Below are 21,040 nucleotides of genomic sequence, written 5' to 3' on the forward strand. Positions count from 1 at the left end.
AAATATCGGGGACCATAATTAATGATTAATATTTTTTTAAATAAAAAAACACCAACTTATAATTGTCCTAGATATAAATTTTATCACACCCCAATCTTTATTATTTTACTAACATTTCCGCCATGATTTTTAAATTCCTGATTTTTAACGCGTTTCTTTAATGATAATCATTATTTTTGAGTAATTTAATAAAACTTAGACCGAACTAATGATTATCATTGAAGAAAAACGAAATAAATTTAAATATAAACATAACCAAGTAATTTTTATAATATAACTTATAATGAATATGGTCCCTGAAATATATATTTAAATATCATATCTTAAATAGTCATTGTTAATTTCAGCCCGGTCAATTTACAGTGTAATGAATTGTTTGTGGATTTTTTATTAGATCTACTTAAATGGTATGAAATAAATTACAATATCGTAATTTTACAGTTATATATATATTCTAGAAAATATCGCTTGTGATGCGCTTTACAGACTTAACGACATTATTGGATTAATCTTCCTTGAGATGTAAGAGTGAGATAGTTATCTACATTAGATGCTATATGGGCGATCTGCTAAGCATGTCCCAAAACTACGCACAACTATTTTGGCATTTGGTGGGATGCGTCGTCCACTCGTCACTGCCGTCACAGCAGTCACACACATTGTCGTTCACACGCGACGTCCACACCCAGACGTCCAGACCTCTGCCCGTAAAATGCCTCTTTTGGTATTTACAATAAAAGCGCCCATTTGCACAGGCATTGGTACTCGGCTCATCGCTGCCATCAGCCTCACAGTCACAATAGTTGTCGTTGACATGGTCAAACGGAATTTCCTTGCTGCCATCCAGACACTTGAAATGACCACGATAATTGGGTTTATATGCATCATAGTCGAATAGACGTGTGCCCCTAAAAGGAATTGTGTATATTATTGCTGGAGCTGGAGCAAAGGGTTTATTTAACATACCGTATTATCTTAATAGCATCTGCATCCTCAGTGGCAGCTACAGCGGCATTAACGCCAACACCAAATCCAACTCCAATTCCACCTTTATCTTCACCTGCGCCGTTGCCGTCGAAGTCATCCACGTCGCGTTGTTTGCTGCCCAGAGACTGCATCATTTGTTTATGCTTGCGTCTCAGCTGTTGCACGCTGGGCAACCGATTCAGCGAGAAGGCCTATTATTTATTATTGCATTGTACGTAAATAAATATAAACATTTGTAGCTGTAGTTTGTTGTACCAACCTGATAGGCAATGAATGAGATTCCAACCAAAAATATTAACAACAATAACATTTTCGATTTATCTTTGTAGAACGGCTTGTAGTAAATATTTTCACGTTTTACCCATGTTTTGCGCATTTTCAATTGTTCTATTTTATATATTTATTTCAATATCTAGTAAGAGTTTCAAAGTTTATTGTTTATTTGCTTGTCAGTTAGCGTCAGCTATGTGGCCAAAAAATCTACAACAGTATGTCACATAGTTGTTCTGACAAATAAAAAATCAACATGCTTGTTTTTGATCTTTACAATTATTTACACTCAATGGATCACAATCTTAAATTTGCTAAGTTATTTCAAAATACATATGCAACTATAATAATATAAGAAATCAAGAAAAGCTATTTTTTAAATAGAATTTGTGTTGTCAAAACATTAACTTGAACAACTGTATTAAAAAACAAACGTTAACCCTTATGCGACCGATTTTTCGCCCTGCATTAATAATGCAATTATAATTAAATAATTGTAAAATTATTTATATTTATTCATTCTATCTTTGTTATAATATTTATTTAAATTTAATAAAAATAATGTATATTTCACACAATTGCAATTAATATATATTTTGTACGGCATATAGGCAGTGGGTATCTATTGTGACTTTCGACACACATATCGGTTAATCAAAACAGCTGATATTTTTTTCCATGTATTCATTCAGCTGATTTTGTATACAGTGTGGCAATTGATTGCTGCTTATTGCATGTTTTCCAACACTGCTAGCTAAAAATCTAGAAGAGGAAATATTTATGCAACTATAATGAATTTGGATTAATAAAGTTTGAATGTCTACCACTAAAATATTTTACTCCACTAGAAGTCGATAAACACACTGTTGCAGAATAATACAAAAAATGGAAACAGCAACATGAACTACAACAATAACACACACAGCAACAAAAACGCGGCTAACAAGTCTTTCCGAGGGTATTTCCATTATACCCGAGGATGCACCTTATCGGACACGATAAGCTCTTGATAAGCAGTATAATGCCAGAATCGGCATGTAAAATAATTTAGAGCCGGTTTTTCAACGTGTAGTTAAAAGGTTTGATAGCTACATACACGTATATCAGAGATATTTTGAAGTAAAATGTTAAGAAATTAATGTTAAATTGGAAAATATGATATGATAAAGTTTAAGTAGACATTGGAAAACCTGCTGTCACAAAAAATTGGAGTCACAAAAATGTGACGCTATGTATATACTCTGAGCCACTATACAAATAATTGTTATCATTACAATTTTAATTAGATTTAAAATTGAAAGAATACAACGGGAGACCTTTTGCATAAATTTTAATGCAGAATGAATATATAAACTATATGTATTTGTATTAATAAATGTATTTAAATGTCTTCAAATCTAAAGAAAAATCCCAAATAAAGAATCCTTATATAAAGAATTGAGTAATAAACTTTATTGGAACCACTGAACAAACAAAATTGCTTTGATTAAGTAGACCTAGCGATGTGTTAACTTACAAATGTGTTGAAGCATGTTGACCACCTTCATCCGTACCTTATGTTATTGTCTGGTTTCGAACCAGTGTAAGTGTGGATCTGGATGAAATATATAATGTGGTTTCAACAAAATATATCTGATATCCGTCGCGTTGAGTGCAAAAAATACCACTTTGTAGTACATATACTCAACAATTTAAATTTATTTAAAAATAAATTAAATTTTTTTTTATAAAACTCTTACACAATGTTACATTTATAGAGAACGAGCAGCATGCAATAAGGTTGTGTTGCCACGCCCCTATTTTGCATGCGTCTCTGCTATATTATAGTAAGTATGATTGAATCTTTAGTTTCATTAACACCAGAATTTCGTAGCGTTATGCTGACAGCTGGGCTCGCATTGATATTCATCCTTATCTGGGTAGCGAGCAGATTTCGCAGGAGGTCAGCTCGCCGCGATTGATAAACGTGCAGTGATTGCATGTCCAGGTGTTGGCATCCAAATCCATGGCATCGGCGCCTGCAGTGCCAGCAGTGGCCGCTGCACCGCTCGGATAACTAGTTGTCCCACTATGGATCACAATAGTTAGACACAATGTGACTAGAGGTTTATGTTTACATACCCGCTGCCTGTGGAGCTGGCCTGGAAAAGGGATTCAAGCAGTTTCCATACTTCCTCGCTTTTGAAATCAGCCGCCTTATTGGGATTCTTGGAGCGCACCGCCTCCAACAATGGACCCATATGTTGACGCAACGGCAGCATATCCATTTTGTATAAATAAATCAGCAAGTGGAAGTCCGAAATGGCTTCTAGGAACTCCTCATCGGCCCAGGCCGATAGGTAGTTGCTCAGCGCATTGAAATCCTGCAGGTGTCCATCAATGTAACGATTCTCAATGGGGAATGCTTGACGTTTGTCGTACTCCGTGAATGTGTACTGCGGCTGCAACGGTGTCGATGCGGGCACATCCACCAGCAGATACTCCACCGGCAATGGACGCGCCAGACGCTGAACCTCATTGCCATATTGATCCTTTTCCTGCAAACAAAATTAAAAGTATATACCATTAAAAATATCTGAAAAACATAAATAAAACTAATAGGAAAGCTAACTCGACTGTAAGACAGCCTATAGTCGATGGACTGCTTAAAAACCCGAACTAAACCAGTGCTACGAGGTTCGATTTAGAAACGGGTTGCAGCAGGGAATAAAACCGGAACCGTTAACCGAAACTAACCGTTTCATTTTTAGTACCGGAACCGAAACCGTAACCGAATGAAAATTCTCTGTCAAGAAACGAATACCGAAACGTTTGTACCGGTACGGTTGTGGTAAAGTTGCTAGGTCAAGGAGTTGCCCAACTTCCAACTGTCATAACTTGATCAAAACTGAACCGATTTTTAAGCGGAATGTCATTTTGATCATGATTTGGCCCCTAAATTCATTCTGTATTCAAATTTTGTTCATTTAGAAAATTTAATTATTTTCGACCAAGATTCGATTTCGATGCTAAGGGTCCCCCCTTTGAAATTTCGAAAATTCAAAATTTTAAATCACAAGTTTTCACTTTTAATCAACTCCTTATATCGTAATTAGTATAAAACAACACTTTTAACTTGATTCTGAGACCTTTCATTTTTTTGTAAAAAATCATGTGAAATTGAACAAAAATTTTGACTTGTAAAAGTGGTTAAATCCGCAGTCTGACCAACTTCAAACTGTCATAACTTTATCAAAACTGAACAGATTTTTAAGCGGAATGTCATTTTGATCATTATTTGGTCTCTTAATACATTCTGAATACAAATATTTTTAAATTCGTTCAAAAAAATGTTATGCTCTTTCAAAATTAATTTGTTGTACCGTTACGCACCGGTACTGATACCGGTACCGAATGAAAAAAACTGAAATAGAACCTTTTACCAAAATAGTTAATTCGGGACGTACCGGAACTGAAACCGTACCCAATATTTGTTTTGGTTTGATTCCCTAGTTTGAATTCTTAGTTTTAAGTACCGTAAATTTAAATTTTTAACTCTTTCTTCGGTTTTATACGGCAATATGAAAAATGCATTAGTTCAAATTAGACATTAAGCAATTACCTTGTAAAAGACATCCGGTACATATTGTTTATCGGTCGATTCACGTACATATCCCAATTCTGGGGCATCTTTAGTGGGTATTAAGCAATTATCTCGCACTAAGGCCATGCACTGAGCGGACACAGCATAACCCTCCATGTGCACCTGCTTGGTTTGATCACCTGTCATGGACATAATAGACATAACAATAAGTTTAGCCTCAATCTTCGATTAGTTACTGCATTCACTCACCTGTCACACAAATGGTCACAAATTTAGAGCCAAAATTGCCATTTGAGGCATATTTACATGGATTGGGATGACGATTCTGCAGTTCGCCAGCGGTTATACATTCCTGGGCTGTAAGGAAGTGCGTCTCAATGCCGCGTATCTGTTTAACAGTACCAGCGCTAGCATCTTTCGTAATCAGATCAGTGAATATCCAACCGATCTGTTGATAAATCATAGATATTTAAGTACCTAATTGAGGCCTACGAGTAAGATGAACTTACTTTCTTAAGTCCCAATGCGCTGGCAACAGCATCCACATCATCGGCACCCTCATCTGGACATATATTAATCGAATCGCGCGACGATTCTTGGGGCGGTTCATATATAGCCGCCACCTTGGCGCGTATGCCAAGTGGCACATCTGCATGCTGCTCATAAGTGCCATACAAATAGCCCATGCGCTGATGTCCAGTGGTCCGCCAATAGTTTAAAAAGCGCTCAACGATTTTGGTATTCTCAAACATGACATTATCAACATGACGATAGGTCTGACGATTTAGCGTTATTGCCGACGGCTGGCACTTGGAGCAGATGCCCTTCGGCCAGGGTGGATGCTCCCGACAGCCGGGCTTGATGCGGCAATTGATATCGTCGAACACAAAGTATTTGCCATGATCCATGCCCGATGTCTGCTTACGTATGTACGAGTGAAATGATAAGTGCTTGATATTGTGCTCCTTAAGATAGCTTTCATCGTACGGTTCCAACGGTGAGCAGTGTACACAGCGTCCATTGGCATTATGATGGCAACTGTCAATGCAATGCAATAATTAATATCATTTAATTTGTAGCTAACACATCACTCAATAAGTATCGGGCCTAACTAATAAAACAGCAACTTTTATGCAAAATTCAAATTAATTCATCAATGTTATATTTTTCTAAGATTATATCCTGATTCTATCGCGTCTCTGTCAAAGCGATGTTATTTTGGAAAAATCTCTCTACTATGGAAGTGTACCTTTTTTAATTTAGGTCATTTTGACTTATTTTAAGCAAAAGCGGCACTGATTTTGAGAATAGCTATCTTATAGGCAAATGTTTATGGTAGAATTTGAAAATTCTTTTATCGGAAACCTTTAATTCCTTACCTACCTCCCTCAACTTCATTTTACGATAAAAAAAAATATTTTATAGCTGTTTTTTATATTTTGGACGATTAGAGAGTTGATCATCGTTTGTGTTTTTACAGAGCAGACTCTGAATAACATTTATCAATCAATTTTTTATGATCAAAAGTATTTTTTCCATAAAAAATTTATTTTTATTGCAAGAATATTCAGATTTTTTCATTGCTTGAAAATTTAAAAAAATAAACTTTTTTTAAGTGACTTGCAAACTAATAATCCAATTAAGCTCAAATTTGGATACAGATTTGATAAAGAATGGAACTTTTGAAAAAATATATGGATTTTTTAGTAGTGGCACCAATTATATGTCAGGCCCGGGACTTATTGAGTGATGTGTTATGTTGATGACAACTTACAGTTTAGTATCGCGTTCACGTTTGATGGTGCCATCAGATTTGAACAGCTGTTGATCGACTTCATCCTCGATAATATTATTGGAGGGACGTGCATTGCTAATCTTATCGCCGGACTGTTTTGTCACGCTATTGAATGCCAAATTCTCCATTGCTGTGGTACTTGCGCGCTAAGAGATTTGCATAGTTAATAGCAACCGAAATGTTTAAGATATATGTGTATTGAACTTACTCGTGATGAAGTGCCCGCAATTTGTTTTAAGTAAACCATGTCGCCATGCTTCAGGGATGTGCCCACAAGCTTCGAGACGCTGGCGTGCAGCTCTGTAGCGAAATTTCGCTCCAGGAACAGACCGAAGCCATCGGCGTTAAGGGAATTCTGTACGATGTCATATAGCTGCTTCAGATTGGACTTTGGCGAGATCTCAATGCGCTTAATGCCCTCCGCAGACTGCACGCGTATTAGCTGTGAACAAACCAAGCACATATATATATATATTAGACATTTAATTGATTAGGATAGCAACAAGATTCATCACACCGATTGTTTGCATAACGAAAAGAGACGATGGCGCACAAAAGCATAGACGAAATTGCGCTTCCTGTAAATAAAATTCTCAAGCAACAATGGAGCGCTAGCCATGGTGTTCTTCTTCTTAACGTTGTTGTTGTTGTTGGCTGTTGATGTTGCAAGCGTAGCTTGAGAAGCTACTTAAAGTAGCCTTAAAGGCACAAAATTTAACAAACACAACTGAACACCATGCAGGCGCGCATTTGACTGTGCCCGGAAATTAAGAAATGCATTTTTTTTTGGCAATTGTTTAAAAAATGCAAGTGAAGCGTTTGCCAAGTGAGAGCGCCGTCGATCTTCTCATGGTCAAACACTTGCCTCCTCCGTCATCTGTCCTTCTCTCTACCTCTCTCCCTCATCCACAGTCAGCAGCTCTGCTGCAAAATCTACAAGTCATTGTACCTTTGTTTGTGTGTCTGTCTGTCTGCGTCTGTCTTGTTGTTGTCGTCGTGGTAACGAATTTGCAATTTATACAGACTAAACGACAGGCAGTCAATTACTAAATATATATGCACTAAATATCATGCAATCTTATTAAGCTTCACAATATACGTATTAGAAACAATATTCATTTTGCGGCACCAACAACAACAACAAAGCGATGCAAAAATTTCATTTGCCGGCGTTTTAAACTTTCAATATACTTAGCATAACAACGCTAAGGCAGCATAATTGGCACTAACTGCACCACAAATATTTTGTCATTCTAGTCTAGTAGTTATTGCATTTGGCTAATTGGCGTATGAATTTACTTACAATTTTATCAGACATTGCTTCAAAAAATTGCACTTGGAAGCAAATCAGTACTTGTCTACACACACACACACACACACAGTTGTCAACTTTGTGCAGTGCTGCCACCCAGCTCAAAAGGTTGCTCACAGAAGAAAATTTCCGATCTGGTTAGTCCGGATTGTACATTTTTTGGATTCAATTAAATTAAACTTTGTTTTTACACAACATTCATAAAATAATTCGCCTCTATAATCTAATAATAATAATTATAGATAAAAAAAAACTATACAAATATAAATTGTGCGCTGTAAAAAGACTATTATATCAATTTTAAAAGCTCAGCGCTGAATGCTGATAGTAGAAAATGTTGCTGTTAACTTAACAGTGTTTAGTGGTAGCATCGCTGTTAAGAGTGATTGTGGCGGTCGGTTGACTATGGCAAAATTTTAGGGTTGATAGATTGAGTCGGCAAATTCAAAAAATGAACGGCGGGAAATCAAACTCATTTATATAATAGAAATAAGATGAAATGAAGATGAAAATATCTATGACTGTTGGATAAATGTAACTATTTACTTTGTTTTGTGCACGATTATTTGTATTTTAAATTAATGCTAAAGTTAATTTACAACAAACAAGCATTTTACTAGTGGAAGACTGCAAACTAAAGCTATTTTAGGAATTTCAATCGTATTTCAGATTTCCCATGCAGATGTACTTGATGTCCACGTAATCGTCGATGCCATGATGGGATCCCTCTCGACCCACACCCGACTCCTTGACACCGCCGAATGGCGCCTCGGGAGCTGAAATGATGCCCTCATTGACACCGACCATGCCCACTTCCAGGCGCTTGGCCACACGGAACACCTGCTGCAGATTCTCGCTGTAGAAATAGCCAGCTAGTCCACGTTGGGTATCGTTTGCCTTCTGCACCGCCTCCTGTTCGTCCTTGAACTTGATGATGGAGACAACGGGACCAAAGACTTCCTCGGTGTAGATTTGTGACGTTGGCGGCACATCTGTGACAATGGTGGGTGCATAGAAGAGCGGACCCAACTCTGGGAGAGCCTTGCCGCCCACAATGATGTTGGCTGCCTTGGTGCGAGCATCCTCCACAAAGCCGCTGACCTTGTCGAACTGCATCTTGTTGATCAGTGGTCCGATTTGGACATCACAGGAGTTGCCGTCGCCGATCTTTAGCGCCTCCACGCGTTGCTTTAGCTGCGACACAAACTTGTCGTAGACGCCTTCCTGCACAAAGAAGCGATTAGCCGAAACACAGGTCTGTCCACAGTTGCGAAACTTGGAGGCCATGGCGCCATCCACCGCCTTGTCCACATTGGCCGAATCGAAGACAATGAATGGCGCATTGCCGCCCAGCTCCAAGCAGACACGTTTAATGCCATCAGCGGAATCACGGAACAACAGTTTGCCCACTTGTGTTGAGCCCGTAAAGGAAATGCCCCTCACATCCGGACTCTTGCAGAACAGTTGTCCAATTGGTGCTGCCTTATTGGTGGTTATCACATTGATAACGCCCTTCGGCATGCCGGCCTCCTCGGCCAACTTGGCCACCGCCAACGCGGTCAGCGGCGTATCCTCCGACGGCTTAACAATCACCGTGCAGCCAGCAGCCAAAGCGGCGCCTGCTTTTCGCGTTATCATCGCCAGTGGGAAATTCCATGGCGTTATCAATGCAGCCACTCCAATTGGTTGTTTCATTACAATTATCTCACGATTTGGCGTACTGCTGGGCACAATTTCGCCGTAAATGCGACGCGCTTCCTCCGCAAACCACTCGATGAAGGCATTGCCATAGATGACCTCGCCCTTGGCCTCATTGATCGGTTTGCCGGACTCGGCCGTCATTATTTCAGCGATTTCCTGTGTATGCTCCTCGATGAGTTTGTGCCATTTCTGTCAAAGATTGCATTTCAAAACACAGTGGCATTATTTTGTTAAATTTTTGCAAATTCTTGCTAGGCATTTAAAAATATTTGAATTGCGCACCGTTTCATATTGTGATACTCTTAGGTCAACAGCAATTTTAAAATGTGACACAAGATGGCGCTGCATACTATTGTGTTACGTTGGTACATAATTTGGTATTTTTGTAATTTGACTATTACCAACTACATACACACCTTTAATAGATTGGAGCGATCTTTGGCGGTCAATGAGCGCCATTCCTTGGACTCGTATGCCTGCTTTGCGGCCTTAATGGCACTCTGTGCATCCTCCACCGTCATGTTAGGCACATTGCCGATAACCTGTCCATTTGCCGGATTGCTGACGGCAAACGTCTCCCTGCTGCTGGCATCCACCCAAGCTCCATTCACCAATGCCTTCGTCTGCACCAGACTCGATAAACTACGCATTCTGGCAACTCTTAATGCACTGAGCCTTCGAAACATTGTGCGGTCAGCTGATCTGCAATACGTGTGTAAATTGGCAACAAATCAATTGTTGCTGTTTTGTGCCGGCTTATCAACAACTATGTTTATCTTTTACCTTAAATGACAGGAGGTGTTTGGGACAACTTAAAGATAAGAATCAGCGCTATCCAGTGGTATTCCACCAATGTTACTATTTGCTTTGCGCTTGGCTTTCTGATTGCTTTCAATTGATTTTGATTAGCGCAGTTTAGTTTCTAGTGGATTCCATTAAGTGATAAAGGACGTGAAGCAAAGAACGCTTCTCTCTTTTACTCTCCACGCGCATGACGTCACGGCACAACGAAAATCTAATTTAGAACGTCATTTAAACAATAATTAGGTAAGAGTTATGTTATATAAATTATTGAGTGCCATAATTTTATTAACACTCAAAGTTATTAAATGATTTTATTTCAATAACAAGCACACTCATAAACATTGTGACGTCAGCGCGCTCTCATTAGACGTTTATCAGGCGTACCTTTGCGAGACGGCTGATTTACAAATGTAGAGCTGCCAACTTGTTTTAATAGTCAAGTCGCAACAAAGACGGTCTGGCAGGCTTGGCTCGCGGATTTATGTATTTTGTGATCATATTTGTTATCAATTTTCGAAAAGTATCAAAATATGAAAATGTAATAAATCAAAGTTATCTACACAACTTCTTTTCGAGGCACAACAAACTTCCAGCATTCATAAAAAAAATGCACCTTTATTTTATTCAATTTTAAACCTAAAGTTTGCATTATGTTGTTAATTTTTTGCAAGCTATTGCTAAAAATAAAAAAAAAATTTGAATTTCGCTCCGTTTTATATTGTGATATTGTTAAGTGAACAGCAAATGTGACACAAGATGGCGCTGCATACGAATCTGTTACGTTGTTACATAATTTGGTATTTTTGTAATTTGGTCACTCAAAAATCTAAAAATATATTGTAGCAGTCAGCTTATGTCAGGTGAACCTCAACGATCGTTTGTATTTAAAAATGCAACAGAATGAAAGTAGCATGTTGCACGTTTGAAATACATTTGGTTGTTATTGCAGGCAGCGCCACTTGTTTGCCAGCTGCCATTGCCTATTCATAAAAACTTGACCAACGGTGCCTGGCTGCCTTTCGCTGCCTTTTGGTTCTTTTTATTTTTCTTTTTCTGTTTTTTTTTGTAGTTGTTGTTGCTAACCTTTTTGTGTGCCATTTAGCTGTCGCTTTGCATGCGCCGCCGCCGCCAAGTGCTCCATTTATTATGCACAGCTATGGTCATAGATTTCACATATGCCGATGGCAGGTTCTGACTACTTGGTATGGGCCCAGTAAGAGTACGAGTATCTTATTTTATCTTAGCCAAGCTACTGGTCATGCAGCCTCCTATGCAATCTGTGTTGCAAATTTTTGTCAATAAATTTCGGCTGAGAATGCCAAAACAACGCGAACCATCATAACTGTTAAGATAAGATTGCCTATAGATGCGATGCGATGCGGCTAAAATGAATTCAATTAGTTCTGATTTAAAACTAATTGAAAATGCGTCAACTAAACAAGGTAGTTTCTAGTTGCCAACTTGTTGTTGCTGTAGTTGTTGTTGTTGCTGTTGTTGTAGTTGTAGTTGTTAGTTGATAGCTGGTTGCTTGTTGGCCAGCAGCTCTTGACCATGGCCTGTCGATAGGTGTGTAAGTTATTTGTCTTAAGTGCTGCCGGTAGGCGTTGTATGCTCCAGCATGTTGGCATGACTTTTATGATTATGGCCAAAATGTCAGATAAATAGCTAGATTGCAGGAGCGAGACAGAGAGTTGGCATAAACAGAGACAGAGCTAATGAAGTTCTCACTGAACGTTTGGTTGGACTTTAATGTCAATTTAACTGCACAATTGTGACAAGTTAAATGCGCTGCATGGAATTTATAGGATCACCGCTTTATAGATAGATCAGAACAGACAATGCGCCTTTTGTTTAGCTAATTGTAATACGAAATCATAACACGCCATAAAAACGACACAAAGCAAGAGATATGAGACCGGTTCGAGTTCAGGCCAAATAACCAGCAGCTGGTCAATGGACAAACAATGCTCTAAGGAACTCTAAGTTAAGAGTGGAGTAACAATAACAGCAACAACTGCAACAACAACAACAGCAGATCAGCCATAAATCATGTTTGGGAACACGTTCCTTCCTTCCTTTCAGTGTGCACAAGAAGAACAAGATGAGAAACATCTGTTGTTATTGCCATTGACTACGCGTCTGTAGCAGCTTTCTTAAGGACAATGCTTAAGAGCAGGACTTGCTGCAAGCTTAGGGCGCAAAACTGGTTGCCTGCCACAGATAGAGGTAACGTGATCGTGATCGTGTTCGTGCTCGGGATCATGGTTGCCAGCTGCCTTGCCAACTTAAGCGCCGCAGCACAAAATGGCCGACAGGAGCGGCCACAGGATAATAGCTTTGCCAACGCCAATCTCCTGCAGGCGCTGCTGCTGCTGCTGAGTCACCTTGGCACGTGGTGAGCTCCTTGACAATTTGCAGCTGCTCCTTACCAGTGTTGCCAACAACAGAACTACGTGTATATCCGCATTTCAAAATAGCTAGATAATAATACAGGCCTACTGCGAATTCAATACATAAATTAATATAAACAGTGTTTAGTGTTTATGAAAATCTGTTGATAAGGAAATCCTTGTAGTGCTAAGATGTATTATAATAAATTAAATTAATTTCACTTTCAGCCAGATTGTTCGGTAGGTTAGGTAAGGTTCGGTAAGGGTCCCCCCTTTGAAATTTTGAAAATTCTTTATATCGTTATTAGTATAAAACGACACTTTAAACTTGATGCTGAGGCCTTTCATTTTCTTGTAAAAAATCAATTTCAAAATTAAAAAATATTTTAACTTGAAAAGTTGCTAGGTCAGAGACTTGAGCAACTTCGAACTGTCATAGCTTTGGCAAAACTGTACCGATTTTCAAGCGGAATGTCATTTTGATCATGATTTGGACTCTAAATTCATTCTGCATTCAACTTTTGTTCATTTAGAAAATTTTATAATTTTCGACTAAGATTCGGTTTCGATGGTAAGGGTCCCCCCTTTGAAATTTTGAAAATTCAAAATTTTAAATCTGAAGTTTTTACTTTTAATCAACTCCTTATATCGTAATTAGTATAAAACAACACTTTAAACTTGATTCTGCGGCCTTTCAATTTTTTGTAAAAAATCATGTGAAATTGAACAAAAATTTTGACTTGTAAAGTAGTTACATTCGCAGTCTGAATAACTTCAAAGACCCATAACTTTGTCAAAACTGTACCGATTTTCAAGCGGAATGTCATTTTGATCATGGGTTGGCCTCTTTATTCATTCTGTATTCAAATGTTGTTCATTTAGAAAATTTTATTATTTTTTGACTAACGTCTTGATCTATTAAGACTGATAAAAAGGCTTTTATTTCTGAAAGGTTGTTTTATACTCTGATTAATAAAAGGCAACTCTGAGCCAATTCCCTGCATTAAATTTAGGAAATTTTTTTAAAATTGACTTAAAGTAAATAAGCAATCAATTGCACTACAATCTGAAAAAAGTATATAATTATAGTGAAGTAACTTGAATTAAAAAAATATTTTGCTAATTATTATAACTATAATTGTAACAACAAAATTTAAAGTAATGTTATTTTGGAATGTTTTCAGTAGTTTTGTTAAAGCATAAAAAAGCAAACTTTTAATTAAACACAATTTTAAAACTAGAGGGAAAAGAGCTTAATTGACAACACTGCTCAAGACGCAGCTGGCCATAATTTTGACTTGCTAACTATCCCGTTTCGAGTCCTGCAATGCAACACGTGATTGCTTGACTAGCTTAATTATTATTTACCTTGCCTCAAGGTTATGGCATTATTATTACTATTATTGTATACCCAACTAGATTATTATTTCATAATCTTGCCCCTTCCACGCTTCATCCCTCCTATTCTCTCCCTGCCTTATGTATTCTTAATTGTGTGTGATCTACTTTCGATATGCCCGACATGTTCTGGCATGCAATTGTTGCCCCTTTTTTTATAGCCAGCCTTGTTGTCCTTGAGATTGGAACGGGCGCAACCCTATAACGATGCGTATCCGTTGTTTGAAACCGCGCAACCCCAATTGAAAATCAAAATAAAAAAAAATAATAATTACGCACTCACACACATGACTGAGAGTACGAATCTATGAGTTTCCTTTTTGATTGTCATCTTCCTTATTCACGTTTTCCTTCTTCTTCTTCTAATTTTTTTTTTTTTTTGTTCCTGCTACGCATAATCTTTGCCATTGAAATGGGAAATCCAAACTGCGCATTCCCTTCCAAATGTCAAAGTCGAAATTTGGTACAATTATTGTGCCATGTTCGCATTGTTTGTAGTGCGTTACTCATCTCTAAACTGGATTCGATGTGGGGTTGTTTTTATTGTCAAACAGTCGAATCACTTACACTGAACAAAAAGTAATTGAAAGCTATCCTAACCTCAAAGTGCTCTACCTTATTTAATGAGTTTTGTTTTAGTAATTATTATAAACATAAGATATCAAATATTTTTATTTTATTTTATTGAGTTCTTGGCTTATTTTAAGAATTGTCCATTTAAATATTATTAATATTTTAAAAAACAAAGTATATTCTTGAATACCTGTTAAAAACTATATCAAAAATCGTCTATAACCTTACCTAATCCAAATGTTAATCACTTATTAGTATTAATAAAATTATTCTAACAACTATTTGCATATATTCCATAACGTTATCATCAAACTTTTAACTTTATCTATAGTGTAGGCAGTTTCATGTATTCCACCGAAAATCTATTAAAAAACTGTACCGAAAAATCGTTTAAAAGCGCGTAAAACTCGTTGAAAAGCAATCAAAGAAAGGAGTATTACGCATCGGATTAAATATTACTCGCATATATAATTTATGCAACCCCAATGTAAAATGTTGGGCATCTCGTTACGCATATGGCATTGGGGTGGCATTGGGATGCTCAGGATTGTGGATACCATGAGAGAGAGAGTGGTTAGTTTTGGGTTGGAAGTTGGAATTTGCGTCGTCAGAGATTCTCACGCTTGCGATATGTTTTTGCGCAGCTTCTTGGTCCTTGCTGCTGTTGTCCTTGTCCTTGTACTTATCCTTGTTATTGTCGGTTTTGATTTGGGTAGGCCTTTTTACCACGGTTGCATTGCGCCTTTGTGTCTCGCGGACTTCCTGAGAGACGCGAGAGGTAACAGCCCATTGCTCCATAATTATGCCTGTCTTTGTGTGTGTGTTTCTGCCCTAGGCCAAAGTGCATTCATATTTAAATTTCGCTTTTCTGAAATGTAATTGCAACAATAAGGTTAGTCCTGTGACATTTCCGTTGAATTGTTTATGCCCTTATTTGATTCATTTCGATCGTAACGCTCCCCGGACGAGTCTTACACGTGTAAATGAGCTGAACTAAGGTGAATTGAGATTTTGAGGAGATATTTTTCGGATCATCATTAAACTCAAGTCGGCAGCTGTTGCCTTTTGTCTTATTTTTGCCAACTTTATGCGATTTCTTAACGCATAAACATATCAAATTACGATCGCAAAAAGAATATCAAAGCCGGAAGTTTTTAAATCAAAAACAAAAGCCCGCTCAAGCATCTTAGTCTGCTTAATTTTTGGTTGCTTTTCAAATATTTCTCTGTTTTTATTTTTCTTTTTTTTCTGATGCATTACTGCAGCCTCCCGTTTTGCCCTTGATCTGCGTTCTGCCTTAAGGATGCTTCTTCCCGTGATATTGAAAAGCGCTTCGACTTGCTTGAATTGCCTTCAGGCCTGTAAACACAATTTCAGTTACATTTTTCGAAGCGTTTTGTTTTTATTGAACAAACATGGGATCGCACTGCAAACAGCCAGAGATCTGCAATCTTTCGATCGGCGATCGACGATCGACAACCGCCGATCTTCGTTCTTAAGATTAAGTGAGGGAAACTGCCAAGCACGTCAAGTTCATTGACGCCCATGGAGTTGTTGACACAGCATCACAAGTTGTAACTGATTTTTAATCACAACCCGAGCTGATCTTGGCCTGAATATATAACTTTTAGCAGAGGTAGATCTTAAAACTTCTCGAAGGCCCTCTAGTAAAAATATACTCATATGCGTTCCGAATAAAAAAGACTTTAGATTCTTTTATATTACAAATTTTTCTCGAAATAAATACGAGTAAGCTATTTATTCATTATTTTAAAAAAGTAAACTAAGTGAATCACATTATAACTCGAGACTTGACATATTACTGTGTTAAGCCTTTTAAAACTCATTATCTTGCTCTCACATAAAACTTTTATCCCAAGTAAAGATCAGTTAAGCTTAGTTTCATAATCTTCTTAGGCTTAGCCAAACTTTTAATTATATCTTTGTCACTATTTAATGCTCTCTTAAGTCTTAAGTAGCTAAGACCATTGATGCTTGATCTTCCCGCTTAACCAGGCTATTTATTACCATTATTTTTCTATCGATCTCATTGTCGGTTTCTTCAATGCGCTTTCCATCTTTTACAAGATCCATTGCTATGATTATAGCAATTTGCACCTTTAAAATCTTACAAATCAGCTACTGCTGATCTATGGATCGATGAATCGATCCATCTGGAAGACTTGTATGCTGAGTAAATGAATTGTATAATCCTCCTGGTGCAAGAGCACATGAAAGTGATAAGTCCGAGGCAGATACTGGTAGCTATCTTTTAGCAGACAGCTCCTTGGGTTGTTCTTTTGTTTTTTTTCGGTTTTTGGTTCTGTTTTTGCTAAGCCGCAAGCAAATTTGCGCTGCGCTTGAGATCAATCATTGCAGACTGAAGAAGAACAGAAGAACAAGGAGAGTCTTATAATAAATCAACGGAAATGTTTTGTTGCCATGTAATTTTTGTGTGGCACAGGACTTTCAGCTAAAATGGCATGTCCTTGTTGCAGCAGGATGTCCAAGTCCGAGTCCGACTGTCTTTTGTCTTTCTATTGTGCTGAATTGTTGTTTTCCTTTCGCTTCGATTCGTTTCGTTTGTTGTTTGCATTTCGAAATGCAAAACATGGAGATGAATTCGGGTACCAGGTGCAGGTCCAGACAAATATACGAGTATTTGCGTTTAAAGGAGAATTGTGTGGCGATCTCAGTACGATATGCAAACATCTGCCTGATCCTCCATTCAGTTTAGTTCAGTTCAGTTCAGTTCCCTTCAGTTTAGTTCACTTCTTGGCTGACTGTACTTAAAGTTATATCGCTTTACAGGTGCATAGTTCATATAGTCGATCATCAGTCATCAATTTGATACGTGTCTGCTACCAAAGTGTAAATCCCGCCCAGAGGGGCCCTCGAAACTAATCAGCCGACACCTGTTATTTGGACGGTATTAGGTTCTCTACGTGCGCAACTTGCGATCTCAAATTTATAACCCTAAATAATAAAGCAAGCATGATCTGTGTTCCATGATCCACGATCCGTGCTCGTTGCCCAGTGTGTGGGTTTTCCTACTAAGAAAAAGGATGTCTGCTGGCAGAAACCTGTTGCCAGCTAATGCAGCAAATAAATTCAATAGGAGAGACTCACTCACACTTAGTCACTGATCTCAGGCTGACTGATCGAGAGTAGAGCCTGGAGCAGGTAGACAACTGATTGTCCTGTCTGCCGGATTAGCATTAGAAAATACGAAATGAGCGAATACGAACAGAAAATTAAAGAAAAGGATCAAGGATTGAGTGCAACGAGCCTTGCCTCTAAGTAGCCAGCTTATTGCAAGCCAGAGCACAACGATCGACAAAACTAAACCCCGAACTGAGCACAAGATCATACCGAATACTCAGGCGGAAGTAACAGCTGCGTCTTGTAAATGCATTGGCTGTCTGAGACAAAAGTCTGAGAGTCTCTTTGAGACTTGGCAATTATGCGCAGCTGTAAGATCGAAGATCGAAAAGGATCGAAAGCTTCGCTCCCACACAAAAGGCCCAAAGCTTAGGTGCTTCCCCAGATTCTGTGGTTAAGGTTGTTTTCTTTTTTATATTTTTTTGTCGAGTCAGTTGTCGACATCGTCGCACCTGTCGCACAATTTATTTTACGCCAAGAAGTGAAAAGCCCAAAAGCAAAAACCACCAAAACCAAAAAAAAAAAAAAAATTGAGAAAAAAAAACAGTTGCTTGATGTGTAGCGCATATCCGTTTGTCTTTAGCTTCCTTTTCGTAATGACGACAAACCAAAAGAAGCAGCTGCCAGCATCAGCCCAAAAGAAAACCAAAAACAAGTATATAACTATCTTCGGAGTGCCAAAGATTCGATACCCTTGCAGATATCTTGATACAACTGTAGCAGATCACTTTATAGCTTTCTATTTATTTAAATAGTTTTCTTAAAAAAAGTCCTCTTTTTTACAATCCACTTCAATTTTAACTAAAAGTTTTTCCAGATTTATTTCAAATATTTTTAAAAGAAACTAGACTATTTACTTCGATAGATCAAATAATTTTGTAAGGATTTTTCTTGTATCACATCCACAGAGCGTAACACAATTTGTAATGTAATTATAGTACCCACTGTTAAGGTATACAAAAAGGAAAAGAAACCTGGTTCAATGCATCCTACTGATCGTCAGATACTAACAAAGAAACAGACCAAACTGCAGCATTGGTCTTGTTTTCAATGCGGATCTTTGCTTGTAATTTGCAATCGTTCACATGTTGTTCTTGTCTGATTTTATTTGCTTTGATATGCTTTTTTGTGATCATAAAGTTGCCCTGATCACTTTAAGTAGCTTTTGCGTTTATAAAATTGCCGAAATTTACGCAAACTGTCTCAGAATTTGTTCAGAGAACGCATCCCTCTCTTCTTGCTGGCTGTGAGAAATGAGAAACAAAAGGTTTTGACGATCGCTCTGATTCACCACGGGGCTGTAGATCAATGTCACGTTTATGTTTTGACCAAATTTATAACTTTATTAAAAATATAAACGTATGATGCACAGCTCTTGATGCGCTGAGTTACGTGGAGTCTGCGATCGGTTCAAGTTCACATTGATCGGTCAACTTACTGCTACTGTATGCGAATATCAAAAGTCGCAAGATCAATACTTTTCAATTATTTTTCGAAATGAGCTAAAGATGTTGGAAAAAGTATTATGTTAACTCTCGTAAGTGATGGACATCATGAAGATCACTAGGATAATCACAAGATCATAAGGAAACTGAGCAAGTTTATTACGACGATTACGAATAAAAATTAAAGCATAAGAAGTGACAAGATCAATAGATAGAACGAGCTGAAGAGATTGAAAAAAGTATTTTGTTAATTCTCGTAAGTGATGAACATCACGAAGATTACTAGGATAATAACAAGATCATAAGGAAACTGTGAATGTTTATTATGAGAAACAACATCATATATTTGAACTGAAGAATATGAATGAAAATTAAAGCATAAGAAGTGACAAGATCAATAGATTTGTTTAAAATGAACTATTAGAATGGAATTCTGTTCCACTAAGATCGAGGATCCCTAATCAAGAAAATTTGAATGGATTATCATACTCTTCGTTTCCATTCTAGCTTTTCAATCTGAAACTTTAGGTAACAAATTGAGTGATGTGTTAACAAAATCCAGTACACTCCATTCTAGACTGAATGTTAACCCTCAGCTGGATTCGGGTGACGAGAATAAATTGCCTAGAAAACATAAACAAATTACAAGCAATTAATAAAGTAGTTGCATGTGTTTGTACTTTTGGCAGTTAGTGTGCCATGTAATGGCCCATTTGATGGGTTAGAGGGATAACCGATGTCAGAGGTACATTTAAAGGGTGGTGGCATGTAAACGACAATGTAATAGCTACCCAAAACCCCGAGCCATAGACGAAACCCATCAGTCGAATGGTTCAGACATTGTCTCAAGGTGTGAAGACAGTTTGCAGATTAGACAATTTGCTATGGTTCGTTAGGAGTTGCGCTGGTGATGATGGCATATGGAAAATCAAAACATAATTTCAAACGCTTCAATGAATCTGCAACAGGGGGCAAAAGGGAAACCTTGAACCTGGGTGGAAATGTTACCGGTTTTTTTTTTTTTCAAAGAGGAGGCAAACTAGTTTCTCAGCTGGATTGCAGCTTAACATTTGCTTTACCTTAACAATTCTGTTCACCTCTCTCTCTTCAAGAGTGTGTGTGTGTGTTGTGCTTTCTTTGGGCGAGACAATGAGGTTCATTAGAAATGCAGAGGCACACACACACACACACACACACACACTCACAGGATCGCAAAGCGTACAGCTGCGTCTTTCAACTTTGAGCTTTGCCACACGAAATCAATTGGCATTTCGTGTCGTGCCACTCACAGCAGCTGTTATCCTGTATGCCGCATCCTTTTGTAATTAACAACAAGCTGGGAGCAAAGGGGAGCCTGAGACAGAGAAAGAGACAGAGACAGCGATAGCCGCAGGCACGGGTTAAACTCATTAAAGCCAACTCTGGCCGGCTGTGGCCTGCGTACAGTTGCCAAACGCAAGCTGATCGCCCAATGATGGCCCAGCTCTGTCGCTATGACGATCTGTCGTTTTATATGTCAGTCTGTCAGTTTGTCAGTCAGTCAGTCAGTCGGTCAGTTTGTCAAACATGCAGTCATGCCTGCACTGTTGCCTGCAACTGTTTGTCGGCCTCTTGGCCATC

The 21,040-nt window shown here is 38.0% G+C and overlaps 3 protein-coding genes across 5 annotated transcripts; all 3 read right to left on the reverse strand.

The window, feature by feature from the left end:
* Window positions 1-368: 368 nt before the first annotated feature.
* On the reverse strand, window positions 369-1,453 carry LOC117790772 (glucosidase 2 subunit beta). 2 transcript variants are annotated; one of them, XM_034630328.1, is made up of 3 exons: window positions 1,247-1,453; window positions 967-1,160; window positions 369-908 (listed from the first exon to the last, which is right to left on the reverse strand). In XM_034630328.1, the coding sequence occupies exons 1-3, from the start codon at window positions 1,361-1,363 to the stop codon at window positions 587-589; spliced, it is 633 nt and encodes a 210-aa protein (XP_034486219.1). In that variant the 5' UTR covers window positions 1,364-1,453; the 3' UTR covers window positions 369-586. The 2 variants fall into 2 exon arrangements, with proteins under 2 accessions (XP_034486219.1, XP_034486218.1); XM_034630327.1 differs by having other exon boundaries at window positions 967-1,178; window positions 1,247-1,450.
* Window positions 1,454-2,931: 1,478 nt separating this feature from the next.
* LOC117791472 (nuclear protein localization protein 4 homolog) lies at window positions 2,932-8,022 on the reverse strand. 2 transcript variants are annotated; one of them, XM_034631240.1, is made up of 8 exons: window positions 7,939-8,022; window positions 6,844-7,077; window positions 6,615-6,781; window positions 5,350-5,878; window positions 5,090-5,288; window positions 4,859-5,019; window positions 3,379-3,794; window positions 2,932-3,325 (listed from the first exon to the last, which is right to left on the reverse strand). In XM_034631240.1, the coding sequence occupies exons 1-8, from the start codon at window positions 7,951-7,953 to the stop codon at window positions 3,169-3,171; spliced, it is 1,878 nt and encodes a 625-aa protein (XP_034487131.1). In that variant the 5' UTR covers window positions 7,954-8,022; the 3' UTR covers window positions 2,932-3,168. The 2 variants fall into 2 exon arrangements, with proteins under 2 accessions (XP_034487131.1, XP_034487130.1); XM_034631239.1 differs by lacking the exon at window positions 7,939-8,022 and adding an exon at window positions 7,153-7,413.
* A 466-nt stretch (window positions 8,023-8,488) lies between these two features.
* LOC117791207 (succinate-semialdehyde dehydrogenase [NADP(+)] GabD) lies at window positions 8,489-10,584 on the reverse strand. The gene is made up of 3 exons (XM_034630894.1): window positions 10,432-10,584; window positions 10,065-10,350; window positions 8,489-9,837 (listed from the first exon to the last, which is right to left on the reverse strand). The coding sequence occupies exons 2-3, from the start codon at window positions 10,332-10,334 to the stop codon at window positions 8,602-8,604; spliced, it is 1,506 nt and encodes a 501-aa protein (XP_034486785.1). The 5' UTR covers window positions 10,335-10,350; window positions 10,432-10,584; the 3' UTR covers window positions 8,489-8,601.
* Window positions 10,585-21,040: the final 10,456 nt, after the last annotated feature.

The sequence above is a fragment of the Drosophila innubila genome (genome assembly GCF_004354385.1).
Source record: "Drosophila innubila isolate TH190305 chromosome 3R unlocalized genomic scaffold, UK_Dinn_1.0 2_E_3R, whole genome shotgun sequence".
NCBI lineage: Eukaryota > Metazoa > Arthropoda > Insecta > Diptera > Drosophilidae > Drosophila > Drosophila innubila.

Excerpts from the sequence above, each read along its gene's own strand:
- LOC117790772 (XM_034630327.1), bottom strand. The coding sequence starts at position 1,363 with ATGCGCAAAACATGGGTAAAACGTGAAAATATTTACTACAAGCCGTTC. Across the intron at positions 1,179-1,246 it reads TCTCATTCATTGCCTATCAG|GCCTTCTCGCTGAATCGGTT; the intron begins GTTGGTACAACA and ends AATAAATAATAG. Across the intron at positions 909-966 it reads GATGCTATTAAGATAATACG|GGGCACACGTCTATTCGACT; the intron begins GTATGTTAAATA and ends AATTCCTTTTAG.
- LOC117791472 (XM_034631239.1), bottom strand. The coding sequence starts at position 7,254 with ATGGCTAGCGCTCCATTGTTGCTTGAGAATTTTATTTACAGGAAGCGC. Across the intron at positions 5,289-5,349 it reads GCGCATTGGGACTTAAGAAA|ATCGGTTGGATATTCACTGA; the intron begins GTAAGTTCATCT and ends ATTTATCAACAG. Across the intron at positions 3,795-4,858 it reads TACCGGATGTCTTTTACAAG|GAAAAGGATCAATATGGCAA; the intron begins GTAATTGCTTAA and ends TTTTGTTTGCAG.
- LOC117791207 (XM_034630894.1), bottom strand. The coding sequence starts at position 10,334 with ATGTTTCGAAGGCTCAGTGCATTAAGAGTTGCCAGAATGCGTAGTTTA. Across the intron at positions 9,838-10,064 it reads ATCGCTCCAATCTATTAAAG|AAATGGCACAAACTCATCGA; the intron begins GTGTGTATGTAG and ends AATCTTTGACAG.